The sequence below is a fragment of the Neoarius graeffei genome, chromosome 13 (genome assembly GCF_027579695.1).
Source record: "Neoarius graeffei isolate fNeoGra1 chromosome 13, fNeoGra1.pri, whole genome shotgun sequence".
In the NCBI taxonomy this organism is placed as follows: domain Eukaryota; kingdom Metazoa; phylum Chordata; class Actinopteri; order Siluriformes; family Ariidae; genus Neoarius; species Neoarius graeffei.
In genome coordinates, this window is record NC_083581.1 from 31,360,786 (window position 1) to 31,374,360 (window position 13,575).

Genomic DNA, 13,575 nt, shown 5'->3' on the forward strand with positions numbered 1-13,575 from the left:
CAGTGTTTGGACTAAAGACTCTGCCCTAAGGGCTATTCTCTTACTCTCTCTCTCTCTCTCTCTCTCTCTCTCACTTTGCACCATTACACAATAAATATTCACAGTGAAAATATTTTGTAAGCGAGTTTCATGAACCAAGTTATAGGATTTGTTGACAACTCGTATCGAGTTCGTTACACTTCTACCCGGCGTGAAGCACTGACAGTCATGTGGTTGTGACGTCATCATAAACAAATCCGTTCTACTCATCCAGACGACTTCGCAACGGGGCCGTTGCCAGATTTTTCCACTCTGGAACCCGTTCTCAAAAGATTTCGTTTTGGGGCACCCAAAACGCCGGTGCCGTGTGGACGCCAGGCCGAAACGATAAACAATTTTATCAGATTCATCTGAATCCATTGCCGTGTGGACAGGGCCTTAGTTTTCCTCAGTGAATTGTCCATTCTAGACAATTGTGTGCTTCACACTTTGTGGCAATTGTTTGGAGAAGACCAAAATATGGGTGGGATGGAGAAGGTTCAAGGTTTCTTCCTCATGTTGCTCAGGGAGTTTTTTCTTGCCACTATTACCACTGGCTTACTCATTATGAATCGAAATCAACATCTGGAGTCTGAACTTGCTTTGTGACAATGCCCATTGTCTATGTCTTTTGTTTAAAGCAACATACAAACACAATCGAATTAAGCAGAATTGAATTTTTAACTTCAGAGAACATAGGTGTGTGTTATATATGATGAAATGTGAAGAACGGTGGAAAGCTCTCACAGACCAAATTGTACTGATTACCATCAGTAAATTCCCATTTTGGAATATGGTGTAGTTGCTGTGGAGGGTCAGCAGATGTATAGACAACACATTTGTCCAAAGAACTGTTTGTGGGTTTTTAGAGAGAAAAGTACAACAGCCACAAACTCTCCTGGTTCAATAAAAATGCTCAAATTTGTCCTCAGTACATTTATAATCTGTTGATATCATAACAGGTACCCAAAACACATCTAAAAAAAAATGAGCACATTTGTGGAAAAAGTGTTAATTCATGACCAGAGGTGAAAAGAAATTAAATTAAATTAAATCAAATTATATAATTTAATCATGTAAGAGTATTAGTATAGGGGCCACATGGGAGGCCCAGCTGACAGAAGTTCCCAGTTCAAGCCTGAGCTCAGGTTACTGTCTGTCTTGAGTTGTCCCCATGTGGGATTCCATAGGGTTTTCAGGTTTCCTCCCACCTCCCAAAAACATGGCAGTAAGTCCATCGATGACTCTTAACTTGGTCCTGTGTAGCAGTGAATGTGTGCATGGTCTGAAGTCTCATCCAGGGTGTATATTCCCAACTCATGCCCAGTGTTCTTGGGATAGGGTCCAGATCACCCATCTTCATACAAAAAAGAGCCTAAACTCATGAAAAATTCATCTGAAAATCCAACAAACAATGGTGATATGGTTGGAAGAAATTCGGTTTCCTTCAATTATATCTGACCACATATGAATGCTGTTTCTGAGTTTATTAAGACAGAAGTGGCTATTTAGCATGTGTTTTTATTCTTATTCTTCTTCTTATTATTATTATTATTATTTTATATCTGGACCTATCATCTATTTTATATTTAGGGTGGCATGGTGGTGTAGTGGTTAGCACTGTCACCTCACAGCAAGAAAGTTCTGGATTCGAGCCCAGCGGTCAACGGGGGCCTTTCTGTGTGGAGTTTGTATGTTCTCCCCATGTCTGTTATCCCTTTTCCACCAAATCAGTTCCAGGGCTGGTTCGGGGCCAGTGCTGGTGCTGGTTCACAACTCGTTCAACTTGCGAGCCAGCTGAGAACCAGCTTGCTTTTCCATCGCTCGTGGTGCTAAGAGAAGACACGTCATTATGTCGCTGTATACGTCAGTTACATCGTTGTATACGTCATTACGTCGCTGTATACGTCAGTTACGTCGCTACGTTTGCATAAACCTTGGCGCGAATATCGAAGCAAAAACAACGTGGAAGAAGCAGCAGCAACAACAACAACAATGATAATAATGAATGACTTCGCGTTTGTACAGCTGCTGCTTCTCGTCGCTTAAAAATGGTGATCTTTCGCAGTCTTGTTATTGTTGTCAGTCTTAACAACTCCACCCCCCTGCTGACGTAAGTGGTTCTTTCCTCTGGCCCAGCAGAGAGTTGGTGCTAGCCTGGAACTGGTTTTTCTGGCCCCAGAGCCAGTTCTTTGTCAGTGGAAACAGAAAACCCGGTTCCAAACTAAGCACTGGCCCCGAACCAGCCCTGGAACTGCTTTGGTGGAAAAGGGGCAAGAGTGGGGTTCCTCTGGGTGCTCTGTTTTCCCCCGTAGTTCAAATACATGCAGTTAGGTTAACATGGGGTGGCCTTGGGCTGACGTGCCCTTGAGCAAGGCACCTAACCCCGAGCTGCTCCCCAGGTACTGTAGCATAGCTGCCTACTGCTCTGGGTATGTGTGTGTGTGCTCATTGCTCATATACACACACCCATACAGTATATATATATGTGTGTGTGTGTGTGTGTGTGTGTGTGTGTGTGTGTGTGTGTGTTATTGTCTTATGGTGTTGCTGTCAGATTATGACGCAAAGCTGCATGTTCAAGAAATTTTTATATGTAAAATTTTAAGTCTGAGACTTCTGTTGTAATAAGGTGATAATAAATGTTGGAAAGCCATTGCTTAATGGTTAGAGAAGCAGCTTTGGGACCAAGAAGTTGCTGGTTTGATTCCCTGGACCAGCAGGAATAGCACTTCAGCTATTCCTGCTGGTCCAGGGAATCAAACCAGCAACTTTTTGGTCCCAAAGCTGCTTCTCTAACCATTAAGCAATGGCTTCCCAACATTTATTATATTATTGCCCTTGAGCAAGGCACCTAACCCTCAGCTGCTCCCCAGGCTGCTCTGGGTATGTTGTATGTCACTCTGAATAAGAGTGTCTGCTAAATACCATTAATGTAATGTAATGATTTTGCATGCAGAATGGAAAATTTCCTGTTTTGGTGGCATTTGCTATTTACTGAACTCCACTGTCATAGTGTCTTTCGAAGATGAGAACTATTCATTTAAAACATTGCTTGCATGAGATAGTAGTAAACAAAGGAAGGCTTTGCGCTTTTTTATTATTTTCAACATTGGACATAAAAAGGTTAGGACATTTGTCTTCTTTATGGATTTAGCAAAAAAACACCGAATGATAGGGTGGTGCAGTTGTCAGCACTGTCGCCTCACAGAAAGAAGGTTCTGGGTTTGAATGTCATGGCCAGCGGATGGCCTTCTCTGGAGTTTGCATGTTCTCACTCAGTGCATTTACATACACATCCAAATCGAGCTAAGGGTCCCAGCAGGGGTGCCAGAGAAATCCAATCCTACATGCACACAAGGAAATCGAGCTATTGTGTGAGGTACATTGTGCACCCGAGCCACAGGTGGCGCTACACGCCCCATCGTGTTGGTACACTTCTGGTTGTCGTCATGAAGAAGAGCTATTCAAGAGTATAAACAAAGTTATCACTAACAGCTTGAGCACGGAACTTGTGAACACGAAACTGCCAGTTCCGTGTTCACAAGTTCTGTGCTGAAGCTGTTAGGCTTGCTCTAACAGACTGTATGGCTACAAACTGTCCTGTGCAGACCACTGTTTTGTAAGACAACTTATTTTGCACAATTGTATATTTTTCTAAAGTCCATTTTTTGCTTACAAAAAAAATTTTTTTTTCTTACAATTTAACTTATGTCTTAATAAACACACAAAAAGTTCAATTGTTTTGTTTTTATTGACATTCTTCAGATGTTGGACATATATATATATACACACACACACAAATACAATGACTTGTTTATGTACACAATTCACAGCTATGCAACAGCTGTACAGATGTATTTGGTGATACAGTAAGTGAGCTACTGTAAATTTTAACAGTGCAAACAATGCCACAAAAAGAAAAGATTCATGCCGTTGTCATGATTCGTTGTCATGCCGACCGAGGCTGTTGTGTTTCCCGCTTGTGGTCTCGTCACTCGTCACTTCCGGAAGGGGCAGTGCTGAAGTAAGTAGCTCGACTACGTAGCTCGATAGGGTTTACATGCACTAAGTAGCTCGGCTAAAATCGCATAATCTAGGTCGTGTAGCTCGATTACAAGAAATCAAGTTCGGTTCGATTTCAGCCTAGCTAAGGTGTTTCCATGGCATTTAGAACTTCGATTTCAGTCGAGCAACGGCAGAAATTTGATTTTCTCTATGTGCATGTAAACGCACTGACTGTGTCTGCGTGGGTTTCCTCTGGGTGCGCTGATGTCCTTCCACAGTCCAAGAGACATGCAGATTAGTTCAATTGGCTATTCTAAACTGCCCATAGGTGTGAATGTGGAACCCAGATGAGGATTTGGTGTGCTATAATCACCCAAGAGAATTCATGGAAGTGAGTTGTGAAATTTGCGGAACGGCTTCCTGGATCACTGACCCTCAACTGAACAATGGACTGAATTATATCGGTTACATCATTCATCATCTGCAGTAACCATTTTATCCTGCAATGGGTTATGTTATGAGACAGCAGTCTGTCCAGTCACACACACACACACACACACACACACACACACACACACACACACCCCTAGGGGCAATTTAACATAGCCAGTATTTTTCATAATCTGTATCTTTTGGGGAGGTAGGAGGAAACCAGAGAACCTGAAGGAAACCTGTGCAGACACAGAGAAAACATCTGAAACAGACAAGATACCAAGCTAATCGGCTGTGAGTTACAGGTTACAGCAATCATAAAATCCAAAAAAAATTAAAAATCCATAAATAAGGATTTATGGGAATCTGTTTCTCACTGATCTCACAAGGTTTTTGTCTTACTATCACTCTTGTAAGCCTTCCAGCCCTTTTCACAACACTCCTGAGTGGCTGCAGTGGCGATAAAAACAGGGGTAGAGGAGAGCTGTGGAGGTGAGCTGTCTGAAATGGAATTTGTTTAGGTTTGGCGGCAGGACACGGATCACTTTTCTGTTAAACTAACTTTTCTTCACTAAAAGTCTTTTCTTTTTATATGGCAACAATGTAACCCTTTGTTTTTTCATCCCTAATGAATCGAATGAAGGGAGCCTCTCTTTGTTTCGGCAGTTGGACATCGGTGGCGTGTGTCCTTGCTGTCACGCTTGTCTCCCTCTGCCATTCAGCCGCCATTCCACTCCAGTGCCTCTAACTGGCACAGCAGGAGAGCCCTTATGGGAAAATCACCTACATTTTACATGTGATCATATGTTTTGTAATACAGGATCACATGTGAAAAACCAATGTGAAGTTCACTATGTTTTGTGCCCTTATATTGCACATGACATTGTGTGACAATGTGATCACATGGAAAAAAAAAACATGCCCTGTATGTAACAAATTAACATGTGAAAATTATCATGTGAAAAATTAGCAAGTTGGCATGTCACGATATATTGTGTGATGATAAATTATGATACAAATTAATGATGATTCAAATGAATGAAATAAAAAATTACAATTATTATATCAGGCTTTGTAATCTCTTAGTTTTTCCTAGCTGAAATTGCATTGTTTATACAGCAGATGGCTCAATAAAGTACAATATCAGAAATACACATGACTTCACCATAGGTGGAAGTAACATAGCTCTAATGCCTTGAAAACACACAAAAACAGATCTAAAATGGGAAAGCTGTTGTGTGATTGCCTGTACAAATAGAGTTAACAAGAAATCAGAGTTCTATTTTTACAGATGGCTGAAAGATAAAGAAAAGAGAAGCAAATGGAGAGAGTACAAATGTTCATAAATATTTATTAATAAAAGTTCAATTTGTTATTAGCTCTTTTCATTTGTAACAAAAGGAATATTTTGGTTAATAGGCGATTATATTTTACTCCATCCTTTACAAATGTGGGTAAATAATTATTGTAGGTTATTAAGGAAAAGGGATATTGAAGTTGATAAAGAATAGAAAAATAAATTTTGCATTTTTTTAGAATAAAATTTTTAAAAAAAAATTTTATATATTATGGGAACATTGAATCATGAGCTGAATATCAGTAAATCAAATAAAATCAAGTCATGAATTGAGTGAATTGTTAGATGCCTAATAGCAAGCGGAAAGAAATTAATCATGAGAGAAAATCACACGTGTGAAACATAACGTGACGAGTCTGAAAGCCACATGTGTAAAATTCACATGTTCATCATGTGATTATTAGTCAGACCTGTGAAGTTCATGTGACTTTTCTGTAAGCTTGGACACAGAGTGGATCCCACTAGAGGCCCCAGGAGAAAAAGTGGCACATTGGGAGGGGATGAACAAAGTGCAATGATGCCATGTTCCCGGCGTGGCTTTTTACGGATCGCCAGACAGATTTACAGTCTTGATTATATGAGCGCATTGGCTGCACGCCTCTGTGCCATACCTACAATTAAGCCCTGGGTTGCTACCAAGTCATTATGCCCTTTGGGATCCAGCATGGAAATACAAAAGACAAATGATCATTTCGCTACATATCAAACAGGAGGCCTCCTTTTCCAAAGGCCTTTCCCAGAACAGGTACCAGAACCCCATGTACTTTTCATTATTTCATTTCATCACTCATTCCTGTTTAAGGTTTGACAGCTAATACGTTCCGAATGGACAAATATAGATGTGACTCTTTTTTTTGCATGCTGAAGTATTTGTTTGGCAGTTGCCATAAAGTTCCTTTCATCACGTCCTTACATACACAGTGAAACAGTTAACTGCTGTGTTATTACTCGAGGGGAAAGTTGGAGAGGCGCCCATTAGGCCCATGGGTCATTAAATCAGTGACAACAAAGACGGCTGTATCTAATTTACACCGCCATCTAGCACACGTTTACAAAACACAGCGCCGTGTACTGTATGTGTCAAGAATGGCTGGGAAAGTTTCCATGAATAGAGATCTGAGCTGAGGTTAGCAGGGGCCCTGTGTTGTTTTTAATCTCTTGGCAGTGTAAACATTGTATAGATATTTTCATGAGCGAGCATATATTGAGTGTGCATTCCTTTGCTAGTGAAGACATGTGAAGAGTGAAAACCACAAGGCCTATTATGAGCTATGTAGCTCATAATTCGACCCACCTCCTTCTCGACAAAGCTGAGAAGAGGGTGATTGGAGCATCACACCTGCTTTTGTGCAGAAATTACAGTGCAGAGATGGAGGCTGGAGTGGCTGCTCATTTTCCCCCTTTTTATCTGTGGTAGGTCAAATGGATCATTTTTTGCCAAAGTCTTGCATCACAAAGATTTTGGGAAGCACCTTTGATGATGGCTGTTAATGACTTTAGTGTTGCTCAGTGACAGCTTTGCAACACTCAGCCTTGTCTAAGAACATACAAGTGTTTTGGTGAGTCAGTGGTTAAGGCTTTGGGCGATGGATCAGTAGGTGGTGAGTTTAAATCCAGATATCAGCAAGATGTCGCTTTTGGGGCTTTGAGGAAGACCTGCTTCCTCAGTTGTATTCAGTCTCAAGTCATTTTGGATAAAAATGTCAACCAAATAAGCAAAAAATGTAAACATAATATGTCTCGTCTCATCTCATCTCATTATCTCTAGCCGCTTTATCCTGTTCTACAGGGTCGCAGGCAAGCTGGAGCCTATCCCAGCTGACTACAGGCAAAAGGCGGGGTACACCCTGGACAAGTCGCCAGGTCATCACAGGGCTGACACATAGACACAGACAACCATTCACACCTTCGGTCAATTTAGAGTCACCAGTTAACCTAACCTGCATGTCTTTGGACTGTGGGGGAAACCGGAGCACCCGGAGGAAACCCACGCGGACACGGGGAGAACATGCAAACTCCGCACAGAAAGGCCCTCAACGGCCACGGGGCTCGAACCCGGACCTTCTTGCTGTGAGGCGACAGCGCTAACCACTACACCACCATGCTGCCCAACATAATATGTTTCAGGATTAAAATTGTATCATTTCCAGCTTTAAAATAACTGATTATGTAATCTCACTATTCTGTGCGTATAACTGTTTCTGTGATTTCAACTGTATCAAGTTAATCATGTGATTTGTTTGAACAAAAAAAACGTATAACAAGTTTGTGAAGAAGAATATGAACCGGCCATTATAAGTCTTCGGGCTACATTACAGGGATTGTGTAAAATATATCAATAATAACTTTCTAATGTTTTTTTCTTCCATTTTTAACACTTATTTTATGTTATTATTTATCTTTTTTTTCTCCTGCAGCATCCATGAGAAAGTGCAAACTAATAATTTCATTGTACACCACTTGTGTATATGACAAAGTGAATTTGAAGATTCACTAGATCGGGAGGTGTTGTTTTATTTGTCTAAAAACAATCACTACATGAAATACAAGTGTTAATTATGCCTTTGGGATGAACATCAGGGTAAAGTACAAACATAAAAAGAATAAATGAGGTGAAAAACAAGCAAGCTTACTTCTGTTTACCTCTTTCACCTGAAGTGAACATATCTTCCTTTAATGCCATCTAACATGCTTTAAATCTCTGAAATTGATCTTCAACCCACAACCCTGGATATCAACTTAACCCTGAGTCCACAGCCCAGGTGATGTTGTTTGGCAGTGACACAGTCTGGCATAACACAAGGCCTTAACGTGATTATGTCATTATTCCCTGATCGCATGGGACGAGATGAAAAGAATGTAAGCAAGGCGGGGGCAAAGCTGCTAATCCTCTTCTAGGTGTCCTCTTTCAGGACCCTTTCTGTGAGGCTTTGTGAGGGGCTTACACGGCCTGCTGCCCTGGTTTTTCTTTTTTTTTTTCACCCTATCGGATGTCCCAGACACAGTGGAGTCAGGCTGGCCTGAGAATGACAGAATCAATGGGCTGGGAAAGAGCTCTGCCAAGGGTCTTTAAATATCTCCCCACCTAAACTTTCCCAGGAATTACATCATGGCAGCTTGCCTGCACTGGACCACAGCAAGAAGAAGAAGAAGAAGAAGAAGAAGGTTAATGGCAAATGAAAATGCATTGTTGGATGAAGCCTCCAGAGGCCCTGGAGGTGTGACCCAAGTGGCTTCTAATTTTAGATATAAAATCATTACAGCCTGTAATTCAACAAGTAAAATCCTCATAATCCTTAATTTTACACAGTTAAACAAGTTCAAATTCTTGTAGTGGTATTATTCTGTCACACTGGAATTGGGAAAGGTATGATATAAATGAAGCATATTATTATTATTATTATTATTATTATTATTATTATAGCCCTGTGATGACCTGGCGACTTGTCCAGGGTGTACCCCGCCTATCGCCCATAGTCAGCTGGGATAGGCTCCAGCTTGCCTGCGACCCTGTAGAAGGATAAAGCGGCTAGAGATAATGAGATGAGATGAGATTATTATTATTATTCATTCCTTCATTCATTCCAGGAATCAGGTGTCAGCTATGTGCAACCTGTATGCCCTAACCTAGTAGCACATGTACAGAATTACTAACCCCCTAATGTCTTGGAAATCTTAGATCTTTGAGTTTTGCTTGACTGAGAAAGTCTCACTATTAATTTTATGGAAAAAAAATACAGTTGTTGTTGTGAACAAACTAAGTGAAGCATACAAATCATGAAGCGTATTGGTATGGAGGCTGAGAGCCAGAGCAAGTCATTTGAGAATGCCAACACAATGGGTGGGCCGAGAGTGGCAAATGGTCCAGTGGAAACTATTATATCTAAACAATACTTATGCAATAAATAAACACGGTTGGACTGTCAAAACATTTATCATGGTAAAGCCTGAGGATATGCATGCATGCTTGCATTCAAACTCAGTCACCGCATGTGGGCGTTTATGTCGCCTGACTAATGCTGATCCAGACCAAAGTTAATGCTGACATAATATTTTACATGTTCATTTTGGAAAAAGTTATTTTTGGGGAAAGAAAAAAACTCAAAATACACTGGTGTCGGTCTGAGCGCCTGTCTGTAGCTGCCATTGACTGCAGCTCATTAACCACTGAAGGATTAATCAGTAAGGCGTCTGGAGGTGAATGGAGACTAATTGATGCACTGATCAGGCTCCTCAAGTGTACATTCCTCACATGCCTAAGCCATTCATCCATTTTGACCTACACGCATTGCAGTCTGTACTTTCTCTCCATTTCAGTCTCTATCATCCAAGCAGTACCCACCTGCTCCAAACAGGCTGAAGCCCATGCTCTGTGTCTTATCGACTAATTCCATGGACATATTCTTGACTGACTTATCAATGTGTGTGTGTGTGTGTGTGTGTGTGTGTGTGTGTGTGTTTTCACTGAGGCAAAACAGCCAAAGTCTTCTACTCTTACACTATGCAGAGACATTATTATGATGGTCAGAATAAATCAGCCGGGTTCCCTGCTGTCTGATGAGTCCTCCAGATTTGCTCTGCTTAAAGAAATGTTTCAAGGTACTGTTTCTCATATATTTCCAATATGATATCACTGATTATGAAGACAAATGTGGCTACCTAGTGTTAAAGGCAGTCCCTGAATATTACCAGAGATAGTAAAATGATAACAACTGGAAGACTGACTTCAAATAATACACAAATAAAACACATTTGTCTGTATGTGCAAGTTTATGGTACATACATCCCTAAATGACCTATGGAAGACATGTAGGAAATCTATATTTTTTCTGGTTATAATTCCCTGTTAGAAATAGTCATTACTCATTTCAGGTGAATCTGTACCCCCAGCAAAATCTTACACATTGAAAGTGGTGAGATAACTGGCTAGGGAAAGGCAGAGGAATTAAATAGTTTACCTTTGTGCTCTCATCCTCCTCTTCACTGTTGGAAAATGTTGTGTTGAACACTTCGGTGTGCTGCGGGGTCATCTCCTTTGGCCTCTTGCGTGCTTTTTTGGCTTCAGCCCCTTCCAGGAGTGTGCCGTGACTCCAAAGCAGAGCTGCCAAGGTGGCTAGCAGGCAGAGGCGCATCTTTTGTTCTCCAATCAATCTCCCAAAGCAGTCTTCAGATCCTTCAGACAAGCCTCACTTTGAAAGCAGAGAGCACACCCCTCTGTTGGGGACAACCAGAGTTTTCCCAACTATGCTTGGTTTCAGTGGAGTCAATTGGTTTGAGGGACAGGCACTTCAACTCAAGGACTCCCTTCTCAGGGAGGAAGGCTAGAGGTGATGATGGTCTCAGTAGGTAGTAAAAGTAAAGTTCAGACTAAGCTGAGCAGCTCACTCGATTATGAGGAGTGTCAAGTAGAGCGGTTCTAGGGAATGACAGATCACGGCTGGTCTGACAGTAAATAAACCCATTAGTGAGATTTTTCACGCTTCCTGCCCCACTGGGGGTGGAGGGTACCATGGGGCGCCTGCAGAGGAGGGGCCAGGAGCCAAGGCAGGGGAAGGAGGGGGCTGGAATGGTGGGTTCCCCAGATTCCCTTGTTCTTTCTCTGGCTGGGAGGCTGTGGTGAGACAGTTGTGATGAGCTGGAGTTTCTCTAGTGAGTGTAGTCGTCTGCTCCTGAAGGTGGATGGAAAAAAGTCCTTAAGGTGTTAGAAGTTAGAATCACTCCAGTTGTCTTGGCTTTTGCCTTTCTTTCAGCTTTGTTTTCTCTCAGGGAAAAAAAATTTCCTGCAGATACCTTCAAGCAAGCTACAAAGAAAGAGAAGGACTTGGTAGAGACAGCAATTGCTGTTTTCTTGTCGATGTAACCACTTGTACACTCAACTCAGAAGCCCCTAAGTCAACAGCCAAGTCCAAAACCACAAGCACACACACCTCCGTGTCTGGGCTGCGTGGTGGGTCCTGCCTGCTCTGTGCCTGCTTGTTTCGACACACTTGCTTTTTCCAATCTCATGCACTCCTACACTCCCCAAACTTCCTGACTGAAGCATACAGGAGGGCTCACAGCAGAGTTTATCACACAGCACTCTCTCCCTCCCCTCCTCTCTCTCTGTCTCTCTCTCTTACTTACTTTCTCCTCCCTCTCTTTTCTGATTCCCCTAGCCTCTCTTCTCCTCTTCAGTAAAATTGGCAGACCTGCTTGTTTCACTGGCCTGTTTTATCTCACGAATGAAATGTTCATGTGAGCAACTAAGAGCTACTTGGAGGACTTCAGGGGATGTGTGAGTGTGTGCTCTGTTTTACTATAGAGTAGTACTCTGATCAAAAGATTGTCTTATTTAAAGTACTGACAGGACGATCAAGGAAATTATTTTATAGGAAAATAATTGATTGGTGATTATTTTCCTATAACAGCATGCTTGAAATCTTTTATTCCTCTTATGTCAAAGCAAGTTGCCAATTTTCAATTTATTAATGAATAGCACATCATGCTTTTTAACAATTTAGAATTAAATTTAATGTTGTGGAACATCCAGAAGACAATTTAGCTCTTAACATTGACATTATACCATAATATAAACATTTCCTCACAAGCTTTTTGGATGCAGCTCATAATGTTACCAAATAAACCACAAAGTGCAAAGTTGTCTGTCCTGAAGACGTTCCCACAATGGAAAATTTACTGACTGTTACAAAGCACTGACAGTGGAGACTCCTTCCATAACATGTTTTCTCATATATTTATTATTAGTCTTAGATTAATAATGTAGATTGTCCAACATACAAACCCATGTGCAACTGGTTACTACTGAAATGATAACCAGTTAAAATGAGTGCATTAACATAAAACTGATCTGAATTACAGCCAGGACTACTGTCAGAACTGCTGTTATAGAAAATGGATCAATACCATATGACAAATCAGATCCAATAATTAAACAGGGCTGATGTATAATCACATTTAGCACACTGTGGACCACACTCCTAGGCATAAAAATGACATTTTTTTTTCTGTTAGCATCGATTTGATCTTTTTTTAACTCATTAATGAATATTGTACTGTAATATAGTACCACCGGCCACTTTAATAGGAACTTGTTCTTGATTCTAAGATTCCTGTTCTTGTCTGCAGGAGTGGAGCCCAATGTTGCATGCTGAGATGCTTTTCTGCTCACCATGGTTGTAAAGAGTGATTATATGAGTTACTATATCCTTCCTGGCAGCTCGAACCATTCTGGCCATTTTCCTCTGACCTCTCTTGTCAACAAGGCATTTGTTTCCACCTACAGAACTGTTGCTCGCTCAGTGTTTTTTGTCTTTCGCACCATTCTGTGTAAACTCTAGAGACTGTTGTGTGTGAAAACCCCAGGAACTCTGCAGTTTCTGAAATACTCAAACCAGTCCATCTGGCACCAACACCCATGCCACAGTGAAAGTCACACTTCAAGATCACAATTTTTCCCATTCTGATGTTTGAAGTGAACATTAACTGAAGCTCTTGATTTGTATCTGCATGATTTTATGCATTGTGCTGCTGACAAGGGATTAGCTGATTTACATAACTTCATAAAACGGCAGGTGTATGGGTGTACCACTTTAAAGGTGAAAATTGTTCTTTTATTGTGACACAAACAATAATTAAGATAAAAAAATGAAATCTGGAGGGTGCATAGATATTCACCCCCCAAAGTCAATACTTTGTAGAGCCACCTTTTGCTGCAACTACAGCTGCATGTCTCTTGGGGTATATCTCTAATAACTTAGCAC

At 41.1% G+C, this 13,575-nt stretch overlaps 1 protein-coding gene across 1 annotated transcript in view; it reads right to left on the reverse strand.

Annotated features, from left to right (window-relative positions):
• The window catches only part of c1qtnf12 (C1q and TNF related 12), a 43,502-nt gene extending 31,662 nt beyond the window's left edge, over positions 1 to 11,840 (reverse strand). Inside the window, exon 1 of the mRNA XM_060936767.1 lies at positions 10,774 to 11,840. Coding sequence (XP_060792750.1) covers positions 10,774 to 10,947 — 174 coding nt within the window. The 5' untranslated portion in view covers positions 10,948 to 11,840. The remainder of the gene's footprint in view (positions 1 to 10,773) is intronic.
• Positions 11,841 to 13,575: the final 1,735 nt, after the last annotated feature.